This window comes from Sinohyriopsis cumingii, chromosome 11 (assembly GCF_028554795.1).
Source record: "Sinohyriopsis cumingii isolate HCF-2022 chromosome 11, ASM2855479v2, whole genome shotgun sequence".
Lineage (NCBI taxonomy): Eukaryota > Metazoa > Mollusca > Bivalvia > Unionida > Unionidae > Sinohyriopsis > Sinohyriopsis cumingii.
Window position 1 is genome coordinate 95,413,921 of NC_142971.1, and position 18,439 is coordinate 95,432,359.

General features: G+C 33.7%; 1 protein-coding gene across 3 annotated transcripts in view; it reads right to left on the minus strand.

Moving 5' to 3' along the window:
* LOC149789048 (uncharacterized) overlaps positions 1-18,439 on the minus strand; it is a 235,513-nt gene that overhangs the window by 9,963 nt on the left and 207,111 nt on the right. For all 3 annotated transcript variants that reach the window (XM_089975233.1, XM_089975235.1, XM_089975234.1), the window contains 9 exons: positions 17,407-17,465; positions 16,013-16,159; positions 13,968-14,051; positions 11,476-11,561; positions 10,635-10,668; positions 8,419-8,511; positions 7,783-7,911; positions 5,279-5,434; positions 2,453-2,578 (listed from right to left, as the gene is read on the minus strand). In XM_089975233.1, coding sequence (XP_089831359.1) covers positions 2,453-2,578; positions 5,279-5,434; positions 7,783-7,911; positions 8,419-8,511; positions 10,635-10,668; positions 11,476-11,561; positions 13,968-14,051; positions 16,013-16,159; positions 17,407-17,465 — 914 coding nt within the window. The remainder of the gene's footprint in view (positions 1-2,452; positions 2,579-5,278; positions 5,435-7,782; positions 7,912-8,418; positions 8,512-10,634; positions 10,669-11,475; positions 11,562-13,967; positions 14,052-16,012; positions 16,160-17,406; positions 17,466-18,439) is intronic.

Below are 18,439 nucleotides of genomic sequence, written 5' to 3' on the forward strand. Positions count from 1 at the left end.
GCCAAATAATAATTTGTTTGTAATGTAATATGACACCATAAATATCTTTCAAGCCTTTATATCAACTGATCTTGACATATTTCAAGTCTATGTATCATCAAGTTACATAGAATTAAGCCCAGTGTTATTGCAATGCAAACTTTATGCCGACATTCAGAATGAGTTGCATGGGATTAAGCCCAGTGTTATTGCAATGCAAACTTTATGCCGACATTCAGAATGAGTTGCATGGGATTAAGCCCAGTGTTATTGCAATGCAAACTTTATGCAGACATTCAGAATGAGTTGCATAGGATTAAGCCCAGTGTTATTACAATGCAAACTTTATGTAGACATAGAGTTGCATGGGATTAAACCCAATGTTATTACGTTGCAAACTTTATGCAGACATTCAGAATGAGTTGCATGGGATTAAGCCCAGTGTTATTACAATGCAAACTTTATGCAGACATTGAGTTGCATGGGATTAAAACCAGTGTTATTACAATGCAAACATTATGCCGACATTCAGAATGAGTTGCATGGGATTAAGCCCAGTGTTATTACAATGCAAACTTTATGCAGACATTCAGAATGAGTTGCTTGGGATTAAGCCCAGTGTTAATACATTGCAAACTTTATGCAGAGATTCAGAATGAGTTGCATGGGATTAAGCCCAGTGTTATTACATTGCAAACTTTATGCAGACATTCAGAACGAGTTGCAAGGGATTAAGCCCAGTGTTATTACATTGCAAACTTTATGCAGAGATTCAGAATGAGTTGCAAGGGATTAAGCCCAGTGTTATTACATTGCAAACTTTATGCAGAGATTCATAATGAGTTGCAAGGGATTAAGCCCAGTGTTATTACATTGCAAACTTTCCACTGACATTTGGAATGAGTTACATAGTATTAAGTACAGTGAACATTAATCATATACTGTGTTCTCTCTCTCTTGATCGACTGAATGAATGAAAAAGAAGAAATTTAACACCAATATACAAGACATCAATAATTCACCCAGATGTTGAAGCTGTATATTCACTTAACCAATGGAATGAGATTTTAATCATATACATGAATGGTGAAGCTGTAAATTCACTTGACCAGTTGGAATGGAATTTTAAAAATCCAAAATGCCTGGCACAGTTAAAGGTAACTGTTACATAAATTCAATAATCTACTAAGCCAAGATTTTATTCTTTGAATGATTAATTATATCTGTTAGATAATGGGGCTGATGACCTCAATAAATACTTTTAAGGCATTATGTGATTCAGACAGGGTATCAGGAATGCAACTTATGAAGGAGTGGCCATCTTACACTGAATAGTCATTACATACCTTGCATTCAAATAATTTTCCACACTGAATTAAACGAGATCAAGAATTAAAGCTTTTACATGCCATTTTTATCAATTTATCTTTCCATTTTAGGAAATGCTATACTTTATCTACAGGAAAACTATTCATTCCAAAATAAAGCTTCTGATTGCAGCCAATGTGTGTTGTGTGATTTGGATTTTTAACATAGCTTTTAACAATTTTTCAGTCATTGCTACAATGTCTGCAATGTAGCAGTTTATAGTGATGTCTAGTTCTGGGGCATCATGCCACAGACGTGGCATGATGTCCCACCCAGTCACATTATCCTGACACTGAGACGACCAGTCCTAACACTAACCTCTTAATGCTGAGCACCAAGCGAGGCAGCTGTTAGTACCATTTTTGTAAGTCTTTGCTATGACTTGGCCAGGGATCAAACCCACGACCTCCTGCATCAGAGGCGGACGCTCTAACCACTAGGCCACCAGAGCGATTTATTGCAACCAATACTGATGTCTCTTTTATCATAGCCATCAATCAATACTATCTTGAAAATAATAACTGTATAATATAAAACTAAGATATCAAAATATTTTCCAGAAATATTTCACAAGATATCAGTGCAAAACAAAGTTTGATTATCATAAAAAAACAACTATTGACAGTTGTGTATAGATTGCACATGTCACTATTTTCATTGGATGAATATCAGGTGCTGTACTGAATCAAATTATCATTTTGTGTCTTTTTTTGGTGTATCCCAAAACTGCTGATTAAAAAAACTTAGGGTGCATACAAAATTGTTCTGACAAATTAATGTATGGTTTCTAAAACTGTTGGGTGTCAAAAGACTTAGGGTAAAGAGTGTGCAAAACCACATTTTCATAAACCTGCAATTTTCATAAACTACACAATATAAATATTTGAAAATGTTATTTGAATTGAAAAAGCAACATTATCATAATGTTTAAATATTTTCAATGAACAAATTGCAAACAATTTCTTGTCAGAATGTTGAAGTTAGAAAATTTGCAAAATGTGAAATAATGCAAAGATATTTTCATTAACAGTATTTACTTTCTTAATAGAAATTGTAAAAGCCATTAGGCACAGATTATGTTTCATTGTTTTATGTTCAGTATTACCTGGTGGGCTTTGTAAAGATACATGACAAAGTCACTCCGCAAAGCAATCCATCGTCGACTCCAGGTACGGCCCTTGTCTAAAACATTGAGGTAGCCGGATATAATTGAAGGTTCACAAGCTGCCTTCTGCAATTGATCATGGAAAAATTACAACACTGAAGTTATTTTTTTTAATGCAGAAGATTCATGGAATAAAACATGCTGTACATCATCTGTTATATTAGATAGATGTATGTCAAACCATAAAATTCTAGCAAGGAGAAGTTGGGCTGCTTTTAGATCTGGTTCTGTTTATAATGAAAGACACCACCACCCCAACAAAACATTTTTTACTTCCTAAACAAAAAAGACTATAGTCTCCAAAATGATACACAACATTACAAATGTAAAATGTAAAAAATAAATTTTTCACTGATGTTATATACTATACAACTCACTGACTTACACCCTATGAAGCTGTGAATTATGCAAAGATTGAAACAGCAACACAGCATGTACATGTAGATCAAGGTCAGTATGTGCATGTAGATCAAGGTCAGATATTATTCAGCAGCTTGTGACTATACATAGGTGTCAGAACACTACAGAAATACAGAACTGTCTAAACTTGTATCCTGGATTTATGTAACTGAACCATAACATCACACGAATAACAAAATATTAATAGCATATTGTCATATAATTAGACTATTGTTTTCATGATACAGAGCCAACCTAGTGAAATGTCAAAAAGGAGCATTGCAGCAATGAAAACTAGTCTAAAGTCTCTCCAAAAACTTATATCAAGTTGATTTTACTTAGTTCACTCTATACTGATTAAAAAATTGTTAAAGCTGATGGCTAATTAATATGCAGTCTTGTGCTAATAATGAACTTTTCTAGATGTTGATGATACAAACCCATTTACCAAGTTTGATAGAGATTGCTTGAGAACTATAGCCTCTAGATGTAGAGCTTCAACAAACTCAGTCAGATGCATGGTATTTCATTAATATATGCTGATCATGCTTATTACAGGACCTGACTCAATGATGATAATGTATGCTAGAGGTGGAGTAAAATATGCCTGGAATTCATCTACAGAGTACATGTACTAACAGACTTAGTTAATCAGATGCAAAATTATCTCTCATCAATATGCATCTGTCTTGCTCATAATCAAATCCATCCAAAATCTTGATAATATAAGACTATTTAACATGTCTGGTCAAAATCGCATCAGAAATGTAGCTGTAATATTGTTGACAAGCTCAGCCAATCAGATGAAAAGTCAAATCATTAACATGCATGAATTTCACTAAATAATAATCTGCCAAGATCCTCATAACATGTGATTATTTTAAGATTTGATCAAAATCCTATCAAAAATACAATCTCAATAAGAAAACTCAAACATATGCAAGATCACCTCATAAATACGTATAGATTTCACTTGTAATATAAATCAACACACTTCTGGAAAATATTAGCCTGTTTGCCAAGTTTAATTAAAATCTGTTCAGAAATACAGTGTCTCAAATAGGAAGAAGCTCAGCCATCACCTCATGTTGCTAAATATAAAACATATGTATCTTGATGATATAAGCATGTTAACCAAGTCTGATATGAACAGAAATACAGTTGCAACATGTTGACAATCTCAACCGATCAGATACAAAATCACCTCAATGATACAAAATCACCTCAAATCACCTCAATGATACAAAATCACCTCAATGATACAAATTACCTCAATGATACAAAATGACCTCAATGATACAAAATCAACTCAATGATACAAAATGGCCTCAATAATATTCTATGGATCCTGCTCATAATATTTACTAAATCTGATCAAAACTGGATCAGGAATAGTCTCAAATCATTTCCATAAAATGTTGGATCACATGTATTATTAAACCCATGTGAGATCTTCATTATATCAGCCAAGTTTTGTAAGATTCAACAAAATCAGATCAGAAGCATGACTTCCAGAACCAGTCAGATTCAAAATATCACTCATTATTAACCTGTCCAAATTATTGATGACATGAGCTAATATTCCAGGTCTGAACAAAATTTGATTTGAATTATGATCTCTAAGATGCTAACAAGCTCAGCCAATCAGAGTTCAGCTCATTAGCACATATGGATCTCACTCATTATCAAACCTGTCAGAGATCTTGATCTAGAAAATCAAATTCAAATTGAATCAACGTCAAATCAGAAGTATGGCCTCCTGAAAGGTCATGAGATTAGCCAGTCAGGTGCAAGACCACCTCATTATTATGCATGGATCTTGCTCTTTAGCGAACTTTTCTGAAATTTTGATGATATAAATCCAAGTCTGATCAATATCAGGTCAAAAATATGGCTCTGGTCATCTAATTATTGAACTAATACACGACCTTGATGATATAAGAATATATTCCAGGTTAGATAAAATTCATATGAAACTATGGCTTCCTGAACGATAACAAGCTTAGCCAATAAGAAGGAAGTTCACATCATTAATATGTATGAATCAAGCTAATTATCAAACATGCCCCAGATTTTAATGTTATAAACCCATATAACAATTTTGGCTGAATTTGGATCAGAATTATGAACTCCAGATTATTAAAAAGCAATTGTTGACTGATGGACAATGATGAAAGGCTGACAACAGATGATGCATGATAGACACATGACTATCCCATAAACTCACTTGGCCGAACAGGCAGGTGAATTAATAAAAACCAATTAATTACCAGGGTTAGGCTGGTGAGGTTAAAAAAGATTTAACTGGAAGTTATTATAGGTTTTGAAATGATGCCTGATGATCACTTGAACACATTACACACTTACTTGTAAAATTCCTTTCTTCTTGCTATCCTCTTCAGATAGTAGGTCCTGAATATTATCTCTGCTGAGGATATCATAGCAGTTTGTACAGACTTTGTTTAGCTGACTGTTGTCGTATTCAAGTTTGATCTTCCTGGGGGAACACTTTCCACATACTACCTGTTGAAGCACAGATATAAAGCTACACTAATTATCATCATAAAGGGACTGGGACTGATTGGTTGTATACATATAAAAGTGACAATTTTGAGTTTCAAGAAACAAAAATCAAAAACGTGTATGAAGTATACTTATTTCACACTTTGTATAAGATTTATTTAAAGTTGGACATCTCCTTTTCTTGTAGTATTTTGGTGGCATATGTTTGGCCTGTCCCTGTCCCTGCGAAATCAATTTATATAAAGATGCATGTTGTGTTTTATTAAACTGAAACAAATCTGTAAGAAAATTAAGTCAGTGAAGAAAGTATTTCATGAAATAAAACTGCAAAATGTAAATTTTCTGCAATCTTTTCCCACTTCATTATTTTTTGGATACTACAGAGTAATTGCTTTATCCCTAAAGCATATATACAATTTCTTAGACTTATTTTCTTGCCACATAATGTAACCTTTAAATTCATTCTACATAACATGCACACCAATTCTTGGTCAAGTGAAGGAAAGTACTTGTACTGATATACAGGAAAGACTGAGGTACCATATATACTTACTTATAAGTCAAGTCAACTGCAAACAATCCTTATCTGCCATAGTATGATAAGCCTGCAGATTAGGGTCTGTGTTGTTTGTCTACTGATTACTCCTAACAAACTGCATAGAGCCAGGTCTGCTGATGTATTATGCAATGGCAGATCTGAATCTGTGCAGTTTGCAGTTTGACTTGACGTATAACTGAATATATATTGTGGTAATCAGCTTTTGTATGTCTCAAGTGTGTAATTGCAAAAAATGTTTACAATTTGTTATGTAGTCTTCAAGAAGGGGAAGATAGTAAATGGTAACAGAGGGGTGACTTATAATGCATAATGAAGTTTGGTACCCAAAATGCCTAGAATTATTTACCATATACAGTGAAACCTGATTTCAGTGACCTCTACTTTGAGTGACCATATAAATGCACTTGCATGAGCGAGTACCTGCTCATTGTGACCAATGACCATCACATCCTTTGCAAATTACATTTCAACACTGCAATGAATGACCATATAGTAAAACCAAATCTATATATATATATATATATATATATATATATATATATATCAGACTTTTTAAAAATCCTTTGTAACCATGACTGTTTTGTAGAATAGAATCTGCAGGTGGAGTGCAGATTGGTCCAAACTGAGATGCCCAACAAAGGGAGAGAAAATGTTGAGCCTGTTGACTTGTTTAAGATGATTTATAAGGTAAAATTTGTGTGCCAGATTGTAAACCAGACTAAGGGGTCTATCACAAACTGCATTGTAATGCCATAGTCATTAAAATCTCAAGTTCAAATAACTAATCCATCTTGAAAGAATTAGCAGTTCTGGATGCACAGTCAGTTCAAAGGTTCATATTGTTTATTTGTATGAAAAGCCATACAATGCCAATGTTGTCATAAAAAGAGATACTCTCACTCTACTTTCAATGTACCCTCATGGGTCTGTGGAATTAAAATACGTGACTGGCTGAATGACATCTTTTTGTCTTTATCTCCTAGTAAGTTCTTTTTATTTTCTGGATGAGTTAATTTTTTTAGAGTTAATGTAAAGATCTTTAATCTTTGTTGCTATTATTAAATCCTGCGAACAAGGGGGAACATACCATAGTCTGAAATTTCACCATCTGCTCATGTTAGTGCATCTGTTACATCTTTTTGTTTACTAAGTTGATCTGTTTATTATTTATATCATGACTGACTTCGGTCTTCGCCTTCACATTTATTGAAGAAGTGTTGTGATTATGGAGAGAGTAAATAAGTGTTGCCTGTAAGTTAATTTTGGACTTTATATACCAATCAACTACATGTAAATTTCAAGTAAAAATGATAATGTTTTATGATTGATGCATTTTTAGTGCATGATATTTTATTTCATCCTATATAATGCATTTGCTACCTTAACAAGAAATATGAATAAAGACCAAATGTGTGCCAAATAATTATGGGTATTTTTCCTTCTTAGACCCACGTGACTTTTGACCTTGAAAACTACCTTCCTTCACATGTCTGCTATGAAAGAACACCTATGTTGAGTGATCACTTTGTCAGAAGTGGTGGTCTTCAAGATTGGCTTTGCTATACTCATATGGCTATGTGTCTGGGTAGGATGATGGTAAAAATAACCATGTCTGTGTTTCTACTAAACCATCCTCATGTTTTTAGATATGGAGAGAAAAAAGCAAATGATGATGATATAGTGCACAATGACTTAATGATGATTCACTATTGGCCAGTGGCTATACTGTCCACTCACTTAACTAAAGATAAACAAACATTTCTGGATACTGCCAACTAAAGCTACTAACCCTCCCACATGCTCTGCAATGATGTCTCCTCTTCAGGGCTGTAAATTGCTGGGTACAAACCATACACATTGTCACAGCATCATCTTTGATCCACTGAGGAGCCTTCTTACCCAAGATGTACGTCTTGTCCTGCATAAAAGAAATTGCATAGAAGCTTGTCAGACTTCAAATAAGCATGCAGAGCAGTTGCACCATGACATGACTTGTCCCCCAAGTCTCAATGACCTTGATCTTTGTATGCAATCTTGAATTCAACTTATTGTACAGAAACCACTGTTTTTTAATTAGACTAGCTGTAAAAGGGACATAACTCTTTTAATACTCCCCAGAGACTCACATGGCATGATATGCACCAATGATGGTTACAAAACCTGCCAAATGTCCAAACTTACAACAGTAGTTGTACATATAAGGTACACAAAACATTGCTGTTTTTTTTCACAATGGGACATACATATATTAAAAGAAAAGAAATCATTTCAACCTCATTGTGGAATAATGTACATCATACAATGGTAAAGAAAAACCTATTGAATATCACAAAATCTACGAAAAGCTGAGAGATTAGTTGCACAATCAAGATTGAAACGATTGTCTCCTTGTGTTGGGAGATAATTAACTCAAGTTGGTACTTACTTGTTCATCATCCAACACTGCTGAGTCAACTGAATTTGATTGTGTACGAGTAAGACTTTTTGACTTGAAGTCAGATATCACCTTGTGGATAACCTATGCAAAAAAGAAAGGCTATGCAATTACCTTATCAATGAAAGTCATTTTGAAACATTTTTCAACAAATTATAAGATATTCAATCAGATTATATATGTAACGGCATTATGTTTCAAACCGAGAATAATAAAATATCAGTATATTTTTATCAAAGCGTTGAAATATAACTACATTTGCTAGTGAGCAACCCCACTTCTATATCATTAGTCACTATCTCTAAACTAGCATTTAATAAGCTGTACAAGGTAGGTCACAGTGGCCCAATTTTTTATATGATCTTTGATTAACGCAGTGATGCACTGACAAACATTTGGAAGCAACAAGTGAAAAGGTATGGAAATTCTAGTATGGGCAACATTTTACTAAATATTATAAATTAGGTTTTTGAGTAAATTTGGTGACCATAGGTGTGAGGTACTAAACTCAAAGTCTGCACACAGTTTGGTGTATGTCTTACCTTGAGTTATACCTTCAGTACATAAACGTTTAAGGTAATGAATTTCAGTCAAGACATGACTTGGCTATTTTTAATATATTTGGGAAAATAGGTTACAGAAACAGAGTTTTGGTGCACAACATATCTTCATCCCAAAATGTAGTTAACAATGCAAGTCTGCTGCTGTAATTATGTAAATCAATATTGGAGTTAGCACTCACACATGACAGGACCTTTAAGGAACACTAATAAATTCTGAGAGCTGTTGCAATGACCCAGTTTTGGTGTGTGACAACCATTTTGTCTATCTTATTATTCATTCTCAGTGCTAGTTTGGTGGTAAGAAGGCTAAAGTTATTTGAATTTGAAATATATTCTGGAAAGCATTGACATAGTTTTGTGGACAACACACTTTCATCCCAAGATGTGTTCATAGATTAAGCTTGAATGTTAATAAGGAAGTAGTTTACAAGTAACATTTTGACCAGAAAGGACATAATTTCTTAGCAGTTGTGAATAAACTATGAAATATACAAGGCAAAACAGTTTTGTGACACAACCATTCATTCTAATATGAACTCTCAGTGTAAGTTTGGCAGTGATAGAGTGAACAAATATTGTAAATATAGCTTTAAAAGGAATTTTAAGCAGATTTACAATAAATCCTGAAAAATAGGTCACAGAAACCAGTTTAGGCGTGCACAGTACATTTATCCCAAGATGCATCCACAGTGCAAGTTTGACCACAGGTTAATTAGTATTGGGGTTATAGTCTGGACATGAATGATGGATAAGTCAGACCTGCCAACCCTTATGATTTTGCCATAAGTCTTATGAAAATTACCCTTAAATAACTGATTTACAGCATAAGAGCAAACACTAAAAAAATAATGATCATTGCCGAAAAATCCGGAAAATTGGTTCATCCATGTTGATGTGGATCTGGGTTTCTTATTAGGATAAGTGAAACTAGTCGGGAAACCAGACTAACTTTACAACAACACCTCAGATGCTTTAAACTGCACCTTTTTGTTCAAGCTAAGCATCTGCATGATGAAACTGTTGATTATGGAATATTTTAAAAATGCCATAGAGCAAGCAATGCATGTTTAAGACGAAAGGGAAAAAGAGTGTCTTGAAAAGTGTTAATAATGAACACAGAAAAATAAAAAGGAATATTCCAATTCTTGTGAATAAAAGCTGGAAGGGACACAATTACATTCATTTGACATCACGTGCCAGTTTGAGTATGTCTTGTGGCGGGAGATATGATTGCCATCGTCATGTGAAATGGAAAAAGAATTTCCAAAAATTGCATCAAGATGAAATATAGCAACAAGCCATTGAGCTGCATAGTTTTCGGAACTAAAGTTTGTGTTACTGTGCCATGTACCAATGGTAACGTACTTTACAAACTTTTCAGTTCAACACAGTATTTATCGTTACTGCATGTTTCAAATACCAAACTTTTAATTATGTTTTCCACCATTACAATAGCAGTTTATGATATTTTATTACACCTTAATGAAAACTGGTCAAACTTACTAAAAAATCAACTACCTTAGTGAGACAGAATCGTCAGGGTTAGCAGATCTGATAAGTGCACAGACTCATGGACAGATGGGCAACTTATACTTCATCTGCTTCTAGTAATAGTAGGTATGAAAGAAAGCAAATTTAACTTACAGTTTCCCATTCTTGTTCACCACTCTTGGAGTTTCTGCAAAGAAGAGGAATAAAACGGTAGCAGGGTTTGTTTAATTTTATTTCAATCATTTACCATGGAAGGTGAAAAGTCTTAAACAGGAAATATGTGCAACAGACAAATTAAAATAATAAGCACGTCAGTCATATAAAATGTATTTCTTTTCCCAAATGAATATATTAACTTGTGGTGTCATCTCCAAAATATTTGTGTTTGACTTCAAGACATGTAGTGTGTACTGCTCCAGTGGCCTAGTGGTTAGAGCATCCGCCTCAGATGCGGGAGGTTGTGGGTTCGATCCCCGGCTGAGTCATACCAAAGACCTACAAAAATGGTACTAACAGCTGCCTTGTTTGGCGCTCAACATTAAGAGGTTAGTGTTAGGACTGGTCAGCTGGTGTCAGGATAATGTGACTGGGTGGGAGATCATGCTCCATGTCTGTGGCATAATGCCCCAGTGCTAGACATCACTATAAACTGTCACACTGCAGACATCGTAGCGATATGACTGAAAAATTGTTAAAGCTATGTTAAAAATCCAAATCACACACACACAAGACCTGTAGTGACACAGCTGACATTAAAAAATTAAATTGGCTGTACATACACACACACACACAAACACACATGAGACGGTGTGCATTAACAAATGTTATCTATCTCTGTAATGTATTCAAATTGTATTCTACTCAGTATGTTAAGAAATGCCCCTAGTACATTCATTTAATCAAATACTACTTCACACCAAAGTTTTCCATCATAAACAGAAGTATCATAACATGATACTCTGACAACATATTTGGTAAATGTTCCTTTGCTTACTCCTCCAGAAACTCCACAGATTTCTCCACACTCTTTACAATGAATGATTTTGATATGGAATGGTTCTCATCTACGGAATGGTGAACCTGAAATAAAATAGCATCAAAGTACTCGTAAAATTAAAAAATACAAATACCAAATATCCCCAATTATAAGTTGCATCCAACTGTAACTGCAAAGACCCAGACCTATCATTACATAATGTACTGGTAGATGTGGGTCTATGCAGCTTGCTAGAAGTAAACAGTAGAAAAAACAGCATAGAAACTGATCTGGCATATTATGCAATTGCAGATCAGGGTCTATATTATTTGCAGTTGAACTTGACTAAAACGTGAGCATATATGGTAATTACCATGACAGTAAAAATTCATTGATGATATTCACTAAATTTTTCTAGATGCTATATCTCTTTTTTTTTTTAAAGCCATTAAATGTCCATTTTTCCCAGTGTCGCATAAAGTTGAACTATTTTTTTATATATGTATACAGGTAATAACAAACATTAAAGGGATCAAAGATATTAAGAAAGACATAGCTAACTGCAAAACAACAAATTATTTCTGCAGATTAGATAATTCAAATTAAAATGGAATGTTTTCATATAAGATTACATTTATGCAAACAACAACTAGAATAAGGAATCTTCAGCTACATGTATGTTTTATTTTGCTGACTATATCAAATAAAATCTATCTACAGTAAAATGCAAAGTATTAATATACCAACATCTGGGGTCTACTCAGTTTGAATATATACCTGGGGGAACCCAGCAAGTATGGGTTCAAGCTCAATATCATATTACCAATCCATATGGGCAAAATCTGGCAGGTGAAAGCCAGCATAATATACAGAACTGTTACCCCCTCCCCTGAATTTCTAGATGAACTTGGGGCGAGTCCAGCAGGTTTATATCATGCCCTACTGTACCTTGAGTGAGCTGTGCATTGGCCCAGCAGTTTATATCAAGCTTATGTACCTGGGGCAAAACCCTGGCAGGTTTAGATCATAACAGTAATATACCTGGGGGGGAGCCAAGCAGGTGGACTAAGCGTTATTTCAGTTTGATTGATTACCACATATACAGAAATATAGATACTTACAAGAATGCTTATTAGAATCAGACTAATGATCATTGTGTCTGCTGGGGTCAACATTCAAGGAATTGAATACAAGAAAGCTAGTTGCTGACACTGTAAATGACAGCCCTTAAAGACATACAGAATAACCTGATGGCAATACAAATTAGGCATACTTCTGAAAGATATACAATTAATACAGAAAATAGTATAGGTGCTGAACATAAATACATGTAGTAACACCCAAAATTTAGGGAACCAGCACTCTATTAGTGTAACATGCTGCACCCAAAATGAGCATTTAACATAATAATAAGATGAAAGTATGTTAGGTACAAGAGAATGTTTGAGGAAAAGACATTTCCTAAAAAGAAAATCTGCAGTGATGCAACCACTTATTCAGACACATGTGTGCCGTAACTAGATACTATGTTAATGAAAACGAAACAATGTACAGTTACACATACAGAGTATATACTGCACACTCATGGATTAAAGGACAAATAAACTGAAACAACAAGGCTGATGATAGAGATGAATGGTCACCATTGGTAATATGATTACTTAATTTCATGCCAGCTATGACAGATCACTGGTCACAACTGGCCATGCGACTACTTAATATTCAATTTAGCTCATTAAAATTGCAGATCTATTATTAAATAGAAGATTTGATTGACCCTTCAGCTGAATGACTAAATAATGTTATTGCATCTTCTCCCCTGCTTGTATCAATGAATACCCAGTAAACTTTATCTATAAATTGAAATAGAATAACTCAAAACAGTGAAAATATGCATAAACTACAATAATAAATCAACGTTTTCTAAAACAGATTTACTATATCACACAAAAATGGTCCATACCATGTGTAAGTTGATTTTCTGTATCACACAAAAATGGTCCATACAATGTGTAAGTTGATTTTCTATATCACACAAAATGATACTGGCTAAAAGAAGTTCTAGGAATCTTTGATAAAACCATTTATTCCTTTTAACTGCCTTGTATTGAAACCATTCATTTAAAGTTCTCTTCAGAAATATCCAAAAACTGGGTTTGAAGAAAAAAATTCCATTCACAAATGTTTTTTTAATTATGCTCCAAGCAAGTACAGTTTTAAAAAAAACAACTTACTCAAGACTTTTGAATTAAAAAATCAATGACAGAGTGCTGACTATGAACTTATTCATTTAAATGCATTGCAAATCTTTGTCAAAATTCATATTGTGTACATACAAGTCATCATGTTTATAAGCTCAGTGAAGCAGAAAATATAAGCAATGGTTTATAGTATTTAAAAACTGCTCAGCATGAGGTAAAGAAACAAATCCTTCATAAAAAATGGAAGCTTCTTTTTGGCAACAGGTTACTGGTATTAATTATTTTTTTATAAACAAGTAAGCCACATACCTCCATACCCTCAACACTCATGCGCGCCCTCAGTTTATATGATCCCAAGATCTGCTCACTGCATACCAGAAGCAAATCATTAAACTGAAAAAGAAAGAATATTTTGCATTATCATCTTCTGATTTTTTTAGTTCTATGAATATATGTCACATATTTTGAAGTTTTACCTCTTTATATTATCCTCAAATCACTCTATAGTTATCCCCAAATCACTTTATGGTTATCTTCAAATTATTGTTTATAGGTATCCTCAAATCACTTATAGTTATCCACAAATCTCTTTATATCTATCCTCAAATCCCCTTGTAGTTATGCTCAGATTACTTTATAGTTATCTTCAAATAATTTTATATTTATCCTCAAATCACTTTATAGTTATGCTCAAATCACTTTATATTTATCCTCAAATCACTATATGTATCCTCATATCACTTTATAATTATCATCAAATCTCTTTTTGTAGTTATCCTCAAATCACCTTGTAGTTACGCTCAAATCACTTTATGGTTATCTACAAATTGCCTTATAGTTATCTTAAATCAAATCTAATAATGATTGTTCTTAAATCATCATTAAATATTGTGTGAGAGGTTTTAAGTAAACTTTTCAAAAGATAAAAATAATGGTTTGAGAATCATTTAAATTCAAATAGTTCGTCAGTTTGGAGGACACACCTTTCTTTACCATGCATCACACCATGAGAGATTACAGGCAACATCAACTTGGGTAAACATGGTATGCTAAAGTTGTGCTTATGTGTCATATATACTTTTATTGTAAGTCAAGGCAAACTGCAAACAACAAAGATCCTGATCTGACATATCATAATGCACATGCAGATCAGGGTCTGTTTTGTTTGTTCTGCTAATTACTCATAACAAACTGCACAGACGCAGATCTGCTGGCACATTTTGTGATGGCAGATCTGAATCTTTGCAGTTTGTAGTTTGGCTCACCTTATGAGTACAAACCATACTAAATGATGGACTGGTCTCCAAACATGATATAGTACCTGGTTAAAATTTCCTATTCATGTCCTTTGCAGACAGATCATAATGAAAGAGTCTAGATCTTTTGCACAACTATAGTCTTCACTTAGTTCCCCTCCCACCATGCAGTTTGTATCATGCTGCCAATTTTAAAATCAAATAAGGACCTTGTTGTTTCTTTCATCAGTTTATTATTTCTGCACTGAAATCTTCTATTTGGTTGGAAATGTTAAGAAGAGGACAGTGTTAGGGACCCTTGGGCAACAATCAGGTTGAAAATTATAAATGAAATGACAAAGTTTTATGCATTTTTTATATCTCTAATGCTTTTCATTTTTAAAATCATAAGAGGGGTACAAACTGCCAGGGAGGAATGTGAATACTATACTGCATGTAAACTGAGGGTAGAAAAATTATGAAAATCCAGAATTGTCCCTGGGCAACCAGCTTTGAAAATCTGGTTGTGCACCAGTATGTGTGTGTTTGTGTGTGTGTGTGATTTTGAATGTACTTTTAACAATATTTCAGTCATATCATTATGATGTCTGCAGTGTGGCAGTTTATTGTGATGTCTAGCAGTGGGACATCATGCCACAGACATGTGGCATCATGTCCCACTCAGTCACATTATCCTGACACCAGGACAACTAGTCCTAATATTACTTCTTAATGCTGAGCACCAAGTTGAGCAGCCACTAGTACCATTTTTTAAAAGTCTTTGGTATGACTTGGTTGGAGTTTGAACCCACAACCTCCCACATACAAAGTGGATGCTCTAACCACTTTGGACACTAGAGCCCTTGGTTGTGCACCAGATTTTTCTGGCTGCTCAGTAAATTACTGCAGTGCTAAAGATTGTAAAATATATAAGTCTAATTATAATTTTCAACATCATCAATTTTTAATAATAATTTTCATTTGCTCAGTTGGGCTTTCACAATGGGAAAAATAATATCAGTATGCCTTATTTTAGCCCTGTACACACAGATATGGATCCTATTCTCAACTTTCATGTTTGCATTAGAAGTAAGAAGAATGTGTAAAAAGCAATTTTACTAAGAAAAGATATCGATCCTGTTTCTCTCCACTACGAGCAGATATTTTTATGATTCGTCCTTCCTTGATCAGTTCACGGGTTGGGCTAATCAGGTCAATTCCTCCTCCTAGAGCTTGATATATGGACATCACTTTGTGGAATTTTTCCTGAAAATAGAAATCTCCATTTAATGTCCAGCCTTACCATTTTTCTTTTCTCTGTTGATAAGATGACTTTTCTATGCCAAGAACAGATAACATATTTTGTTGTATTTTTCAATCATGAAATTAAATTACATGTATTTGAAATATCATCCCTGCATGCTGCCGGGAATTTTCAAATCAAGCATGGTTAAATGCCATTTATCATTGTTTTTATGTCATATGACTGTGAAGTATCAGGTATATTTTTTTTTTAAATGTTGGCCATTTGAAGAGCATCTGATATAAAAAAAAATACAGGGAAAAACAGACAGAATTTAGAAGGAAATCATTAATAAAATTGGGATAGTGATGTTCTTGAACACATATATTAGTCAATAACATAAGGAACTAAAATATTTTAAACATGTATATAATATATTACTACTACTTTCTTTCATCACCTGTATTTAGCAAATACATCATGGGATCATTTAATGTTTTTTTATCATTATTCTAAAAAAAAACAATTTGGAAAAAGAAGTGACAAGTTCTTTTCCACAAAAATATTACAATATTGTAGAAATAGAAATTCTGGAACAAGTATAGAGAAAAATATAGGGATACAAATATAGGGATTTTATAGTCATTGATACAAAATATAATGATTACTGAGAGGTCTGACATATAAATGGTGATTATAATTATATTGGTTATTTGCAGCAGACAGTCTTTATGGTTACTGAAACATTTAATAAAAGCAATATTAATTAATAAGTTTTGCTACACATGGACAGATCTGAGGAATTTTTTGTCTTATTACTCCAGCAAGTTCCAAAATATTGATTGACATTCATCTATCTTTGCAAGAATCCCACAATCTTGCAATCTTGCAGTATCTCTGCCTACCAGCAATGATTGCTACTACTGGAGTCCTAAAATTTTGTTGTAAACATCTTTAATTCATGCAAGATTGTCAACCTTTTTATTTTTATTTTGATGCAGCATGTCTGGTGATGGCATAGCGATGTAAGTAGTTGCTATCCAGGCAAAGCTCATTATTATTTCACCCATTATTTCCTGTCATTTTCTGACTTGTATAAAAATGGACAAGAAATAGAGTTGAAACTGTTTATAACATCCTGTGAAGGAAAAACGCTTTATCAGCAAGACCTGTGCCGTTATCTTATGTACAACAAAACTTTCAGGAATGTATAACATACTTGTCTAAATAAAACATGATGCAAATGAAATGATACATTTGTGTTACTTACAATTTTTGTCATTACAGTGTTGGAATGGCTTGCAGCTTCTGTTACAAGCTTTAAGGCAACTAAAGAAAGAAAAACAGGATAATTTACTCTGATAAATATTGCACAAACTGCATCAGTTTACCCATAAAAAGTTAAATTTCAATGAAGGTTTCTAACAATATGAACTAAGATGCTGAGGAAAATTTGCCATTCATGAAATACTAAAGGCAAACAAAAACTACTACCATTCATGATTTACAAATAATTTCATCTTACTTTGGTTAAAACTTTGGACTGAAATAAACTAATATGAACAGGCATGCTTGTGAACTGTTTATCCAACTTTTTTTGACACTAACATGGACTGACCAACATATATGCTCCTCTATTCTCATCAGCATGTCAAAAATAAACACAATACATTAAAAGCTTGAGTTGCAGATTATTGACAAATGGGTCTCAATAACCAGGACCTTTGGTCAATGTATGAAGTCTTGAACTAAACTTACTGTTTAAAAATCATTATTTTCTTACTGAACATACCATGACTGTGACCTCTGACCTCTAGACCCCAGAATCTATGTTTCTTTATTACCCTAAATACAAGCCATCAACAATGTTTGGTCAAGGAACTTACTCCAACAAAAGTTACTCTGTAATACCCATTTTTCTTTGTGCCACAATGACCATGACCCTTAGACTTTTGACCCCAAAATCACTCAGCTTCTTCCATATCTTAAGTTCAAGTTTTCCACAAACTGTGGTCAAGGTACATAACCAAGAACTGAAATTTTTCTACAGATACTATTTGGTTTCTTTCTGTCGTTATAACAGTGGCCTCTGACCTTCCCCCACCCCTGGCGGCTTCTTCCTTACTCCAAGTATAAGCCATCCATAGAATTTAGTCCATGTCTGATGTATAGATAATGTTATTTTGCAGAAATTACTTATCTTCTTTTAGTCACTCTGACCTTCTTGATTTTTTTTACCTCTTGACCATCAACATATAGGTTTCTTTCTTACCTCATTTACAAACCAGCTTGGTCCAGATCTT